The following is a 12,114-nucleotide window of genomic DNA, read 5'->3' as shown; positions in this document are numbered from 1 at the left end:
TAAATAGAAGAGAATGATATTTGACGTCTTCCATAATCTGGACACAAAATATCTTTCTATCTTATAACCTAATTATAAACATTATGTATCCTATAATCCAAACAAAAGATGTATTTTTTTTTCATTTTCTGAACATAGCTTGTCCTTTCAAAATTCCCATTTTTAAAAAAATTTCTTCCTGATGGAATTTTTTTTTTTTAAAGATTTTATTTATTTGATAGAGAGACATCACAAGTAGGCAGAGAGGCAGGCAGAGAGAGGGGGGAAGCAGGCTCCCTGCTGAGCAGAGAGCCCAATGCAGGGCTCAATCCCAGGACCCTGGGATCATGACCTGAGCAGAAGGCAGAGGCTTAACCCACTGAGCCACCCAGGCGCCCTGCCCTGATGGAATTCTATACCACATGATACAACAGCTCAAATGTCACCTCCCCATTTACACTCATCTTCACCTCCTTTATACTCTTAGAATAATTATACTTTTCTTGGGTCTTTTACTTCACAGTATGTTCTACACGATCATTTTTTGTATACCTGTCCTATCTTCTCTCCTTGATTGTAAGCTCTTTGAAGGCAGAGACCTTATAATGTTCTACATTGAATCCATCATTGCCTATCACTGTCTTATACAAGCAGATGTTGAACAGTTTATTTAAAAAAAAAAAAACCTGAAGTAACTAAACTGTACTTGAAATCTGCTACAGGTACTTTTTGATAAAAGGCAAGACTCAGTAAATGTGTATTTCTTAGTATTTATGCAATGGGGTTTAGTAACAGAAATACCAAAGGAGGTTAAGAGATCCCATAAAGGTGAATTCACTTACAAATAAGTTTTATGGTATAAGCTTTGAGAACAATGGTATGGTGAGGTTCCACGAATATTTCTGGAGAATTAGTGTCCATGTATTAAGCTGTTCATACCACACTCGTAGGCAGGCATGAGTACAGACTATCAAGATAATCAAACGAGGGCTTTAAAAAAATCACTGTAAAAACATGTATCAAATATAAAATGTATCAAGTATAAAAATATATAATTTTGGTGTTTTTTCAAAAACAGCTTCTCCGTTTGTATAATAAAAGGCATTTTCCTCCATTCACCCATCACATTGTCTAGTTCTCCTTTGCCATAAATTAAAGTGATGACAGACAGAATTGTTATTAATATCTTTCCCGAACTGACAGAGAGCCTGGCAAATTATAGGGACTTTTTCTTGCCCCTTCTATTTTCATAAAAAGAATGGGTATTGGGGCGCCTGGGTGGCTCAGTTATTAAAACGGCTGCCTTCAGCTCAGGTCATGATTCTGGGATCCAGGGATCGAGCCCCACATGGGGCTGCCTGCTCAGCAGGAAGCCTGCTGCTCCCTCACCTACTCCCCGTTTCTGTTCCCTCTCTCACTGTGTTTCTGTCAAGTAAATAAATAAAATCTTCAAAAAAATTAAAAAGAATGGGTATGTGGGGGATGTCTGGGTGGCTCAGTCAGTTAAGCATCATCTTCCTTCAGCTCAGGTCATGATCAAGTCCCGAATCAGGTTCCTTGCTCAGTGGGAGCCTACTTCTCCCTCTGCCTGCTGCTACCCCCCAACCCCCACTTGTGCACTCTCTCTTTCTGACAAATAAAATCCTTAAAAGAAGAATGGGTATGTGGGAAGAGGAGGAGCAAAACAACATTAAAAAAAACCGGGTAATACTGCCTTTTAGATCACAGATCATTTCATTAAACTTCACCTCTGTATGTTTATCACTAAACCACACACAAATTAAACTTATTCTACAGAAATTGTTGTTACTTTAAGAAATTCTAAAATTAGACTTTATTTGATGAAGAGCATTCTAAATCAGGATTTCATTACTTCTTGTACTTTCTGACCTTAAGGAACGCCTACACTGACGTTTCAAAGAAAAAAAAAGAAAAAAGGAAAAAGTCAGTCACTTAAAAAATGGGGTTGGGAGTGATTTAGAATGTAAAGCATAAACACAAAGTAAGAACTCATTCTGCATGCAGTCCATGGTCCTCATACTGTTAAATGACCAATGATGAATAACTCCCAATACCTTCTGCCAGGCTTAAACGGTAATATGCCTCATTTTACTGCAACAAATGAGGCTCCTCCTCCTATCAGTCATGGTCCATTCCAATCAGCAGGGTGCCAATAAGCCAGAAGCTAATGAAAAGGGCCTCAGACAAAAAAGAAACAATGAAGGGCTCCCAAGCCCAACCTTGGAACTGTGAGCCCAATTTTTTAAACACTACAGTGCACATTTCAGTTAATCTTTATTATGCTAATGTTATTGAGTCTAAGGAACAAAGAAACTTATTTCATGAATTACTTTTAAACGTCAACTTCCCTGAATTTTCTTTTCTTTTGTTAGAGACTACTGACCATTTAACTATCCAGATTAAAACACACACACACACACACACACACACATACATACACGCACGCTCTCTCTTTTTCTCTCTCTCTCTCTCACTCTCCCTCTCTCCTTTGCTCAGAGGTAGAAATCAAAACATAAATTATCACAAAGAAGTCTGATATAATCAACAAAGTTAAACAATCCTCTTGTTTGATCTCTTCTAAATTAAAGACCAAGTGTTTTGATATGGTATTAGGCATTGAAATAAACCAGATGTTTCTTCCTCTATATAACTCTCCATGGGCACAATCTTAAAGGGTTATTGTCTGGCAAATGTTCAGGGAAACACATTAGAAATGGCACGAATACCCAGATTTTCCTTTCCTTCTATCTACCCTAGTTTATTATCTAAACTAATGCATAATCCACAGGGCTTTGGGAACTTTGTGTAAATACTTTCATGTACAATTCTCTTTCTAGCTATCCTGAGATTAAGACCACAATTATCCCGGCTTAAACCTAAAATAAAGGAACCTTTGCAAATGCATTATCTGGCCTTACATGTTTAATCACAGTATTCTGTGTGCTCTTTAATACCTAAACTAAAGAACAAAGGTTGTACCCTGTGATGTTTCACACATGAAAGACCTTCTAAGACATGTATCAGACGACTTGGGAGCTAGAAATAACTTCTAATGACAATAGCATAGTGTTTTCTCCATCTAAAACTAGATGCTATATTAAAAATGTCATATTCTAAAGAATTTAAATTTCAAAATACCCATGCTCACCATTTCCAAAGATCTGTAATATCTAACATAAAATTCTGATATGCATGTTAGACTCTCAAATGTAATCCTCAGAAAATTCCTTCTCCTCATCTCTTCTAATCCTTCCTACTCCCCATGTAATGTTTTTGTTTTTCAGTACATTCTGTGAGCACTAAAGTGAATGTGAGTCTGTAATGCAAGTTAGAGAAAGAATGTGTTTTGGGGAGGTGTTTGCGGGGAGGGGGCAGCAGATGGGTTGAAGGAAGGGATTTCAAGTGTGTACACTACAGCATGCAGTGATGGAGCAGATGGAATGCATCACCGTCAGCTATGACAGAAATGATTTATGGAATGACCTGGCTGCTCCTGCCTAGTAACAACATAGGATGACAGAGCTGAGTTTCCATGACAACCAAAGCCCACCCACTAACTAGATTAAACATTCTTCCCTGGCTTCTACTCATGGAGAATTTGGATTTTTTTTTCCCCTAATGCCAACTGGTTTCGCTAGTATGCTGGTCATAAATGGGAAAACAGTCAACTACAAGAATGGGTAACTGAAAGGGAGCTTGAAGGACAACCACCAAAAACATCACAAATTCTTGCCTGCCTACCTGCCAAGGTTCCTTTATAGAAGTTTCCTTGTGTAAAATCAACAGAAGACCTTTGAGAAAAAAGCTCCCAAAATGCAGTCTGTACTTTTTCAACGTTCTTTGTCCTCCTGCATGTGAAATATCTGCTACTGGATTCTTTCAGAATCAACAGAAGATATGGCAAGCCAATCAAAATCCTGAGAGGCACTCAGATTTATATTAGAGAATAATTTTATTTCTAAGCAGGTAGTTTTTATCAGGTGGGAATAAGTCCAGAAAAAGTAGGACCACTTCCTTTAATCCTCATCAACATCCTGTGAAACCGCAGTCACTGTAGCAATTCTCTTTCTGGAGAAACAGTAGTGAAGATAGTTGGATCCAGGTTCTTACCTAATATATATGGGCTTTACCCTTCCTAGCTTGGTGATCCCTAGGACAAACTACTTAATCTTTCTGAGCTGAAGTTACTTAACCTTTGAAACTTTAGTTCCTCATCTGTAATGTGAGGATAATAATGCCAACCTCACAGGGTTTTTTTGAGGATTAAATAAAACAAAGCACGTAAATGCCTAGTATAATACCCAGTACCTACTAAACATTCAAATTATAGCTAATATTTTTGTGGGCTTTGTTCTTATCTTTGCTATTTTTGTCATATGATGCAAGACTGTATTCAACAAACATTTACTGAGCTCTATTTTTTTGTTGGGTGTTCTACTATGTGGTAGATGAATTTGCCTTCGCTTTATTTCTCAAGAAACTTGTACTGGGATGCAGAAAAAGGTTTATTTACAGAAACTTTATACAAAGAGGTTTATCTCCTTAAATGTTCAATGGCTGCTTCCTCTATAAGTGGTCTGCGTTCCCCAGGAATAGCCCTAAATGTGTCCGATAGAGTTAACTGCACTTCATAGAAAATGTAAGACAACTCTGTGGGAATTCTGAGAGGCATACCACTCAAAGGGAAAAGAAGAAAAGAAAAAGCCTAAGGAGAAAATTCAGAAAGTACAAAGCAGAAGTGCCTCTTTTAAACAATTAGATTTGGAGTCTCTGTGACTTACTGGTAAATGCTCTCCCAAAAGAATTCTGAAAGAAGGGATTTCATTTTTAATGTTTTAAGGATCAGCTACTAAAACAATCATTGCTTTGTCATTAATGTCCTGAGGTGATACAAATTAGCTGCTCAAGAAAATACTATGGGATTCCTTCAAATCAGTTTTACTCATGCTAGCATGAGTTCTTCAATAAATCTGGCTTTTTTGGGGAAGACTCTCCTATTTCTTGAATGAATCAGTTGTAGATGATTATTTTTCCTTTTAAAAAATATGTAAAATACTTTCCGCCTAAGAAAAATTTCTTATGAATGTACTTTCTTCTGTGGACCAGAAGAATAACTGAGTTGTCTTTCTTGGTTCCATCTGACTTATGTTAAGTGGGCAACTAAGTATGTATTTAAAACTAATAAATAAATTTAACAATTAATCTCAGTAATTTCTGCTTTAGATCTAAAAACTCCCAAATTTCTCTTCTTTCTATCTACGTCTATTCCATCAAATCAAAGACATTTTTAAACTGAAATTAGAAGGACAGATCTTGTGAGAATGGGGTGGGAAGGTGTTCTCCTGAGTTATTTTAAGGGCAGCAAGAATTAATACACACTGAGAATAGTTCTAATGGAGATATGAAGTTGATTGTTTTGTAACTACACCCTCTAATTATGACATGTACTGTCCACAAAATAATATCACTGCATTTAGCAGTGTAAAGCTCATCCAGCAGAATAGGAGAAATCAATACTCACAGATGCCAAAGCCTTTCCAAGTGCATCACCTGTCTGTGAACTTCCAGCAGCCGTCCCTCTGGTTCCTGAATATTTCAGGTAGAAAACAAATAAAGAATTTTAGCAGGCAGGGATGCCTTTTTTTTTTTTTTTTTTTTAAAGCATTCTGCCATGATTTCAAGGGTGTTCTCTACTATTATCTCAACCATTGCAGTAAATATTGTGTATGTGTTACACTTATTAAGTTAAAGATGGGTTTGGTACCAGTTTCTACATTAATGAAAATTAAAAAGTTTTTCTTCCTTTCTTTCATTTTAAAACCCAATACTAAAAAATATATTGAAAGATGGGAGGCTCACTGAAAATCCCCAAAATAGGTTTTAGGGAGTTCTGCGAACCCGCAAAAAGCTTACCTAGAATGCTATCTGATCCATTGATGGGAGGAGTGTGTGAGGCAGCAACATAAGGCGAACTGCTAGTACTGCCACGATGGAAGCTAGACATCGGTGGGAGACTCGTGTTTATGTCTGTTGGTGAAACTGAGTGCGGAGGATAGCTCTAGAGAAACAGGGAAAGAGACATGATCTATTAAATACATCTTCTAAATAATATGTACATATAACTGGATAACTACTATAACAAGTCAAAAAGAACATTTGTTCTACTATTGTCATTTACTTTTAAAAAGGCATGCTAAATGCAGTGAGTCTAGAAGTATTTCAAATGTCACAAGTTTTGGCAGAATCAAATCTTACACTTGTAATCCAAAGAGAAACACAGGTGAGGACAGGGTGTTGCTGCACCCTAGTCATGTGTTATAGCCTACCAAGCGGTCATGTGAATGAAGGCTGCCGTAACTACTGGATTGAGACATGTGGGAAGTGGAGGTCCCCAGAATTCCACCAAAACCAGGCTGGCTCATCCCATTTGATGAACTCCAAAGGTCAGAAGAATTGTGGGTCCCATCTAAGATGAAAAGAGAAATAAAAAATTTTCCTTAGCTAAAATTTATTTTGATGATGCTGTAGGACCTCAAAAGGATATCCTCCAGATACCTTTCCCCTCCCCTCTCCAACCCAGTCTTCTATCTAGTTTTCTTCCCTCAATTACTATTTAAAAAGAGGGAACAAAGCTTTATAGTTAGAGGGGGGAAAAAACTAAACTGTAATAGGTACGTTGTTTAAAAATCCTTGGAAGATTTAAATTCATATCAAAGAAGATAATAAAAATCTCAAATCTGGGGATGGGTTGGATTTAATTCTGGTTAAATGGTATAATCATAAATAGACAAAAAATTCTTTGTAACAAGCAATATACATTGTATCAAACATTCTGAAACTGTGGAATAAAGAAGTTTTTCTAAGAGTAAACATACATAATTGATAATGACTATATTATAGTCAGCCTTCAAATGAAATGTGTTAGCAATGACTTCACTCACCAGTGTAAAGACAAGGAAGCGTTTATGTAGTGATTTACTGCTCCCATAGTACATATTTCCCATAGTCCAAAACCGCAAGAGACCAAATAAAAATGATTTGCTAGAATGAATTAAAGGAAATGCAACACTTTTTTCTCTTAACAAGTCTTATTCTGTTCTTTGATATTCACTCTTTATATTGATCATTGTAGGGGTGATAAGAGTGATAAGAGTCTGTAATTTAAATAAGAAACTAAAATTGTTAATATCTTTCACTCGTTTAAATTCTAAAATGAGAAAGAGCAGCTCTACTCATTTTTCTTAACTGAAGTCCTTTATAAGTTTGACCAATACTAGATGGGACACTCCAATGGTTTGCTGGATAGTCCAATTACAGTGCTATCAGCAAAAACATCTTTAGAAATTTTAAACCTAAATTTTAATTTATTTAAGTCAAAAATACCTAGATAAGTAACAACTGAACTCCTATGTAGGTATTCTCTTTCCTCACAATCTTAAATATTAGCTAATACACAACAGATAACTGCTGTAGGATTGACAACTACTTGGCAGTACTTACCTTGCATAAAGAAAGTGCTAGCAAACATACTGGTTGGTGGCTTGGGAGATGGATAACTAGGAGATTCACGGTTGAAATCATCTGAATTTGGGGATGGTGCATATACCTTAAATTAAACAGGAAATTTAATTAAAATGTAAATGACAATCGTAATTATCACTTATGAAAAATGAGTGTTATATGTCATAAAGTTTCATAAAAGGCCTAAAAAGACCTAACTATTATCTATAAAGGGCTGCCACAAACCCAAAGAAACTAAATCCATTATATATAATAACCTAACTTGGTTACTATCTACATATTTGTTTTTAGCTGATTACTAGAGAAAAACACTACTCCAAATATCTCCATAATGCATTTTTGTGTGATAATTACACCAGGTGGTTGAATAAAGTCATAAAGGTTGACTTTGCTTACAAAACAAAAATCTATATAGGCTCATGATTCAAAATGTGGTGGTGGAAACAAGTGTCTTTTGAATACAGGATGAAATAATTTTGGGTTCATAAAATTCATTCTTTTCACTGTTTCAAGTTTTATCAAAATCAAAGAAAAAACTCAATTTGTCAGAGGAGTATTAATTTCCTTTGGTAACCCTTGCTTCAGATAAGCAAACTATGAACATGTTGAATTGGCAAATGGCCATCATTGCCACTTCCCAGAAAACTAAATGGGCATCTAAATAACCTTAATAATCAAAGCATGATAAAGCCATTCCCATGATGATTACTAAAATCAAGAAGGAAAACAAATAAATAACAATTAAGGTAATGCACACTCTCTAAAAGCAAAAGTAAACTAAGAGCCAGAAGAATGGAGAGGTGTCCTATTGTGAACAGTGTAGGAAACCTGTTTATTTTGTTTAGTTAGATAAGGGTACATCTATTAAATGTCACTCTAAAATACAAACTCTAAGTATTCATTTAAGTGGAAGAAAGTAGCTACCTTGTTAAAATTATGGGAGCATGCATAAAAAATCATAAGCATAGGAAATTTCTGGAATTATACATAAGAAACTTAGTGCACAGTTGCACCTCTGGACTTTGAATTGGGAAGGAAGACATTTACTTTATGTCCTTCCACATAGTCTGGTATTTTCTCCTAAGCATGTCTATGCATTAATAAAACAGCTGAGGAAGCATACACTGAGATTAAAATGCGAGCCAAAATTTTATTTTACATAAATTATTATTTATATTCATTTATTCTTCCTCTGAGGCATTAACTAACTATGGAGACTCTTGATAAATTACCCAAGCCTCCAAGACTCAATTTCCTCATTGGTAAGATGGTGCTAACAGTACTTGCATCAGGGGGTTGATGGGAAAATCGGATGAGATAACCCATATACAATGCTCAGCACAGTAAGCACCAAGTATTAGCAAACAGTATCTCAATCATTTCTGTCATTCTTGCAGGAGTTGTTATCCTACAAAATATTGCCCTTGTTCAGTTCTTGAACGGTGTTTCTTACAGTTTTTGTCCGCATAATCCTACTTATAAATATAACTCATGCTAAATAAAAGATTAAAAAGTTTATTTTTACTCTTGCCAGTCAGCTTCATACTAGCACAGGTGTTTCTTTTCAATGGACTGGCATTTAGGTTAGTTTCCTCTAACATCCCACACACCTGTGGTACCTGAGAAGTTTGAGACAGGATGGATTCCCAAGAACTACCTGGAAAGACCCCAGATAAAGGAATATGGCAGATAAAATATGTTTTCTTCCCCATTACACATATTAAATGTATTTTTCTAGTTTAGCGCTATTACATAAGATAATGTCAGAATGAAATAAATGGGTATATACAAATGTGTTTGGAATGTATTATATAGACTGATGGGCAGGAAAAGTTTTCAGGAAAGGAATTTTGCACTTTTTTCTTTTAATCAAGTTTCAGTATCTAAACTTAGCCACAGCTAGATGTCCTTTGTCCCCTTTATACAAAGATTTTTCCAAACTAGGCTGAAACTACAATGAAGAATAAAGTAAATCCAAAGACCCAAGTAAGAAAATACAAATGAGATGAAATTTAGAAGAGAACATTAGAACATATGCTTTTTGTCACAAATACTTCTTTACTATATACGCCATCACTGATCTCAAAGTATGAAATACAAAATTCTCTAATCCTATCTAGGTTATAGAATGAAACAGTATGTAAGCCTCCAAACTTATGGAAAAAAACTACAGTTTTGATGTGTCATCTCACATACAAAAAAATCTACATAATTTGTCAATTTACATGTATAACTTGTCAGTTTATATTCACTTATCCTTATTCCCATTCAATTCACTGTATTCCATACATGATATACTTACACTTTAGAAAATTTGAAATGTTTGCAATTATAAAAGCAAATAAAGGATAAACCTGACTGTACTGATTTACAAATCAGAGTTAAATAAAGGAGAATATGCTGATCAGATAATGGTTAATGATCGCTGTCACGGAAAACAAGAAAACCAAGATAAACCACCAAAGCGGAAGAGACTGGCCTATTCCTATGTAAAAATTTTAAGCTGTATGGAAAAAAACAGGGCTCATTTTAGAGGTAAAGTTTTTTAATGTTAGACTTTATAAACAGACTCTGAAAAAGAATAAACAGACTCTTAAAAGATAGATCTTATAAATGAAAATGGTGAAAACTCTAAGCTATTAAAAGTTTATCATTTATTTACTAACATACATTCAAAGTCTTTAATCATAATAAAAATGTTTTGAAAAACATTATTCTCAAAGAGGCCCACCTAACAGCATTTCTAACACCGTTCAAATAACTTTACTTTTGGTATCTTAACCATAGCTTGCAAAAACATAGATGCAATGTTATGAAGCAGCAGTTGTGCCAGTCTCAATTTTTCAGATCAAAGAGTTCTTGCGGCAAAGCGCAACTGATGTGGTCTCAAAGACTTTATTAACTCCAGATGTAGGGAAATAGTCAGCCAATTCCACAAAAAGAGCAAGTCTCTTTTAGTTACAATCAGTACTGGCCACAAATTAAAACCAGACTGCTTATGTCATCTGATCACCTGCACATAGATGCCAGTTTTTTTCCTAGTTAATGATCTAATCATACGTTTACATCTTAAGTATGATTTTGTATCATAATAAACAATCTTAAAATAAAGAGAAAGGAATATATATGCTTTAAGATGATTAAAATCTACCAGGAATCAAACTATTTAAAAGAGAAATAGAGGGGCATCTTGCAGCTGGTACAGTGTGTGACTCTTGGTCTTGGGGTTGTGAGTTTGAGCCCCACCTTGGGTCTAGAGATTAACTTAAAAAAATAAAATCTTAGAAAAAGGTACAATTAAGTAACTTAAGATATTCCATTAGAATGTGGTTGATATTTAGAAATTTTCTTTAGAATTCTAACTTCCATTTCAGAATGTCAGGCTCACAACTGTTACCATGGGACTGTCTTTCTTCTTTCCCAAGCACTTACACTTTATCCTCTTGGAATTGTGATGAGAGAAATTCTGAGTTTCCGGTGAACAGAACTATACCATTTATTCCAACTTGAGTGAATATAATTGAAAATCTAAGATACCTCCCTGTTAAGTCTAGCTGAACAGAAAAAATCCACATCAGTATCTTTAACGTCCTCATCTCATCCTACCCAAACTTACTTTTTAAGAGTGACAGAGCATTTCAGGGATGAATATTTATAATCACTCTTTACAGTGGTTACACAATTATCCTTGGGATGTTTTAGCTCATTCAACCAATTGGGAGTCAAGTTAATAAAAACATGCCTTTTTACTTGCTTGGATGATTCAGTTTAGTCATATGGATAACTCCAAATTCAGGGCAGATCATTTTCCGTTTAGCTCTAAGGCTGGAACTGCGCACTATGTTCTTGATTTTAGTGCATCCTTCCTGTGATTAATACTGGAAACATCCCTGTCAGGCAGGGAGCCATAATGATTTTCTGATAGTTTTTGAGAAAAGATGCAAAGAAGTAGTAGCTTTTGCTAAAAAGATAGGTTTTCCTTTTTCATTTTGTTTTTTTAAATCTTGTCACATCCAGTGATGGGTTAAAAGACGATGTCACTCCCCATGCCTTTAAAAATAGATCCATAGCTTGTATGGTGGCTGATATTTTTAAATGTCCCAAATGATGAGGAGATGAGTTGGGAATTTTCCTTAGTATATGAGAATAGCTATAAATCTTAATTAAGATACCCTTCCACAGAAAATGAGAGGAATGCTTTAGATGAACACTATCCAATAGAGGTTTCTGTGATGATGAATATATTCTACATCTGTTCTATACAACAGAGTGGCCACTGGTTACATGTGACTACTGAACACCTGAAATATGAATAGTACAGCTGAGGAACTGAATTTTTAATTTTACTTTAATTAGTCATATGTGACTAGTGGTTACTATATTGAACAACATAGGTTTAGATCATTTTTCCTTACTCGGTTTAGAATTACATAAATTATTTTTAAAGAAATAATCTTGGACTCTCATAAGCTTCAAAGCCTATGAAAACCAAAATCAGCCTAAACTGTCAAACAATTTAGGAACATTGTCAACTGATTTAGAAAAAAGAAAGATGGAGGAGCTTATCCATTTTTCTGAACAAGCTCTAACACA

At 35.2% G+C, this 12,114-nt stretch overlaps 1 protein-coding gene across 3 annotated transcripts in view; it reads right to left on the bottom strand.

The window, feature by feature from the left end:
• TCF12 (transcription factor 12) overlaps positions 1-12,114 on the bottom strand; it is a 378,601-nt gene that overhangs the window by 40,541 nt on the left and 325,946 nt on the right. For all 3 annotated transcript variants that reach the window (XM_080807423.1, XM_080807424.1, XM_080807422.1), the window contains 4 exons: positions 7,501-7,606; positions 6,327-6,466; positions 5,914-6,058; positions 5,522-5,586 (listed from right to left, as the gene is read on the bottom strand). In XM_080807423.1, coding sequence (XP_080663549.1) covers positions 5,522-5,586; positions 5,914-6,058; positions 6,327-6,466; positions 7,501-7,606 — 456 coding nt within the window. The remainder of the gene's footprint in view (positions 1-5,521; positions 5,587-5,913; positions 6,059-6,326; positions 6,467-7,500; positions 7,607-12,114) is intronic.

Source organism: Martes martes, assembly GCF_963455335.1.
Source record: "Martes martes genome assembly, chromosome: 7".
Lineage (NCBI taxonomy): Eukaryota > Metazoa > Chordata > Mammalia > Carnivora > Mustelidae > Martes > Martes martes.
This window is presented reverse-complemented; position numbering and strand designations above follow the sequence as displayed.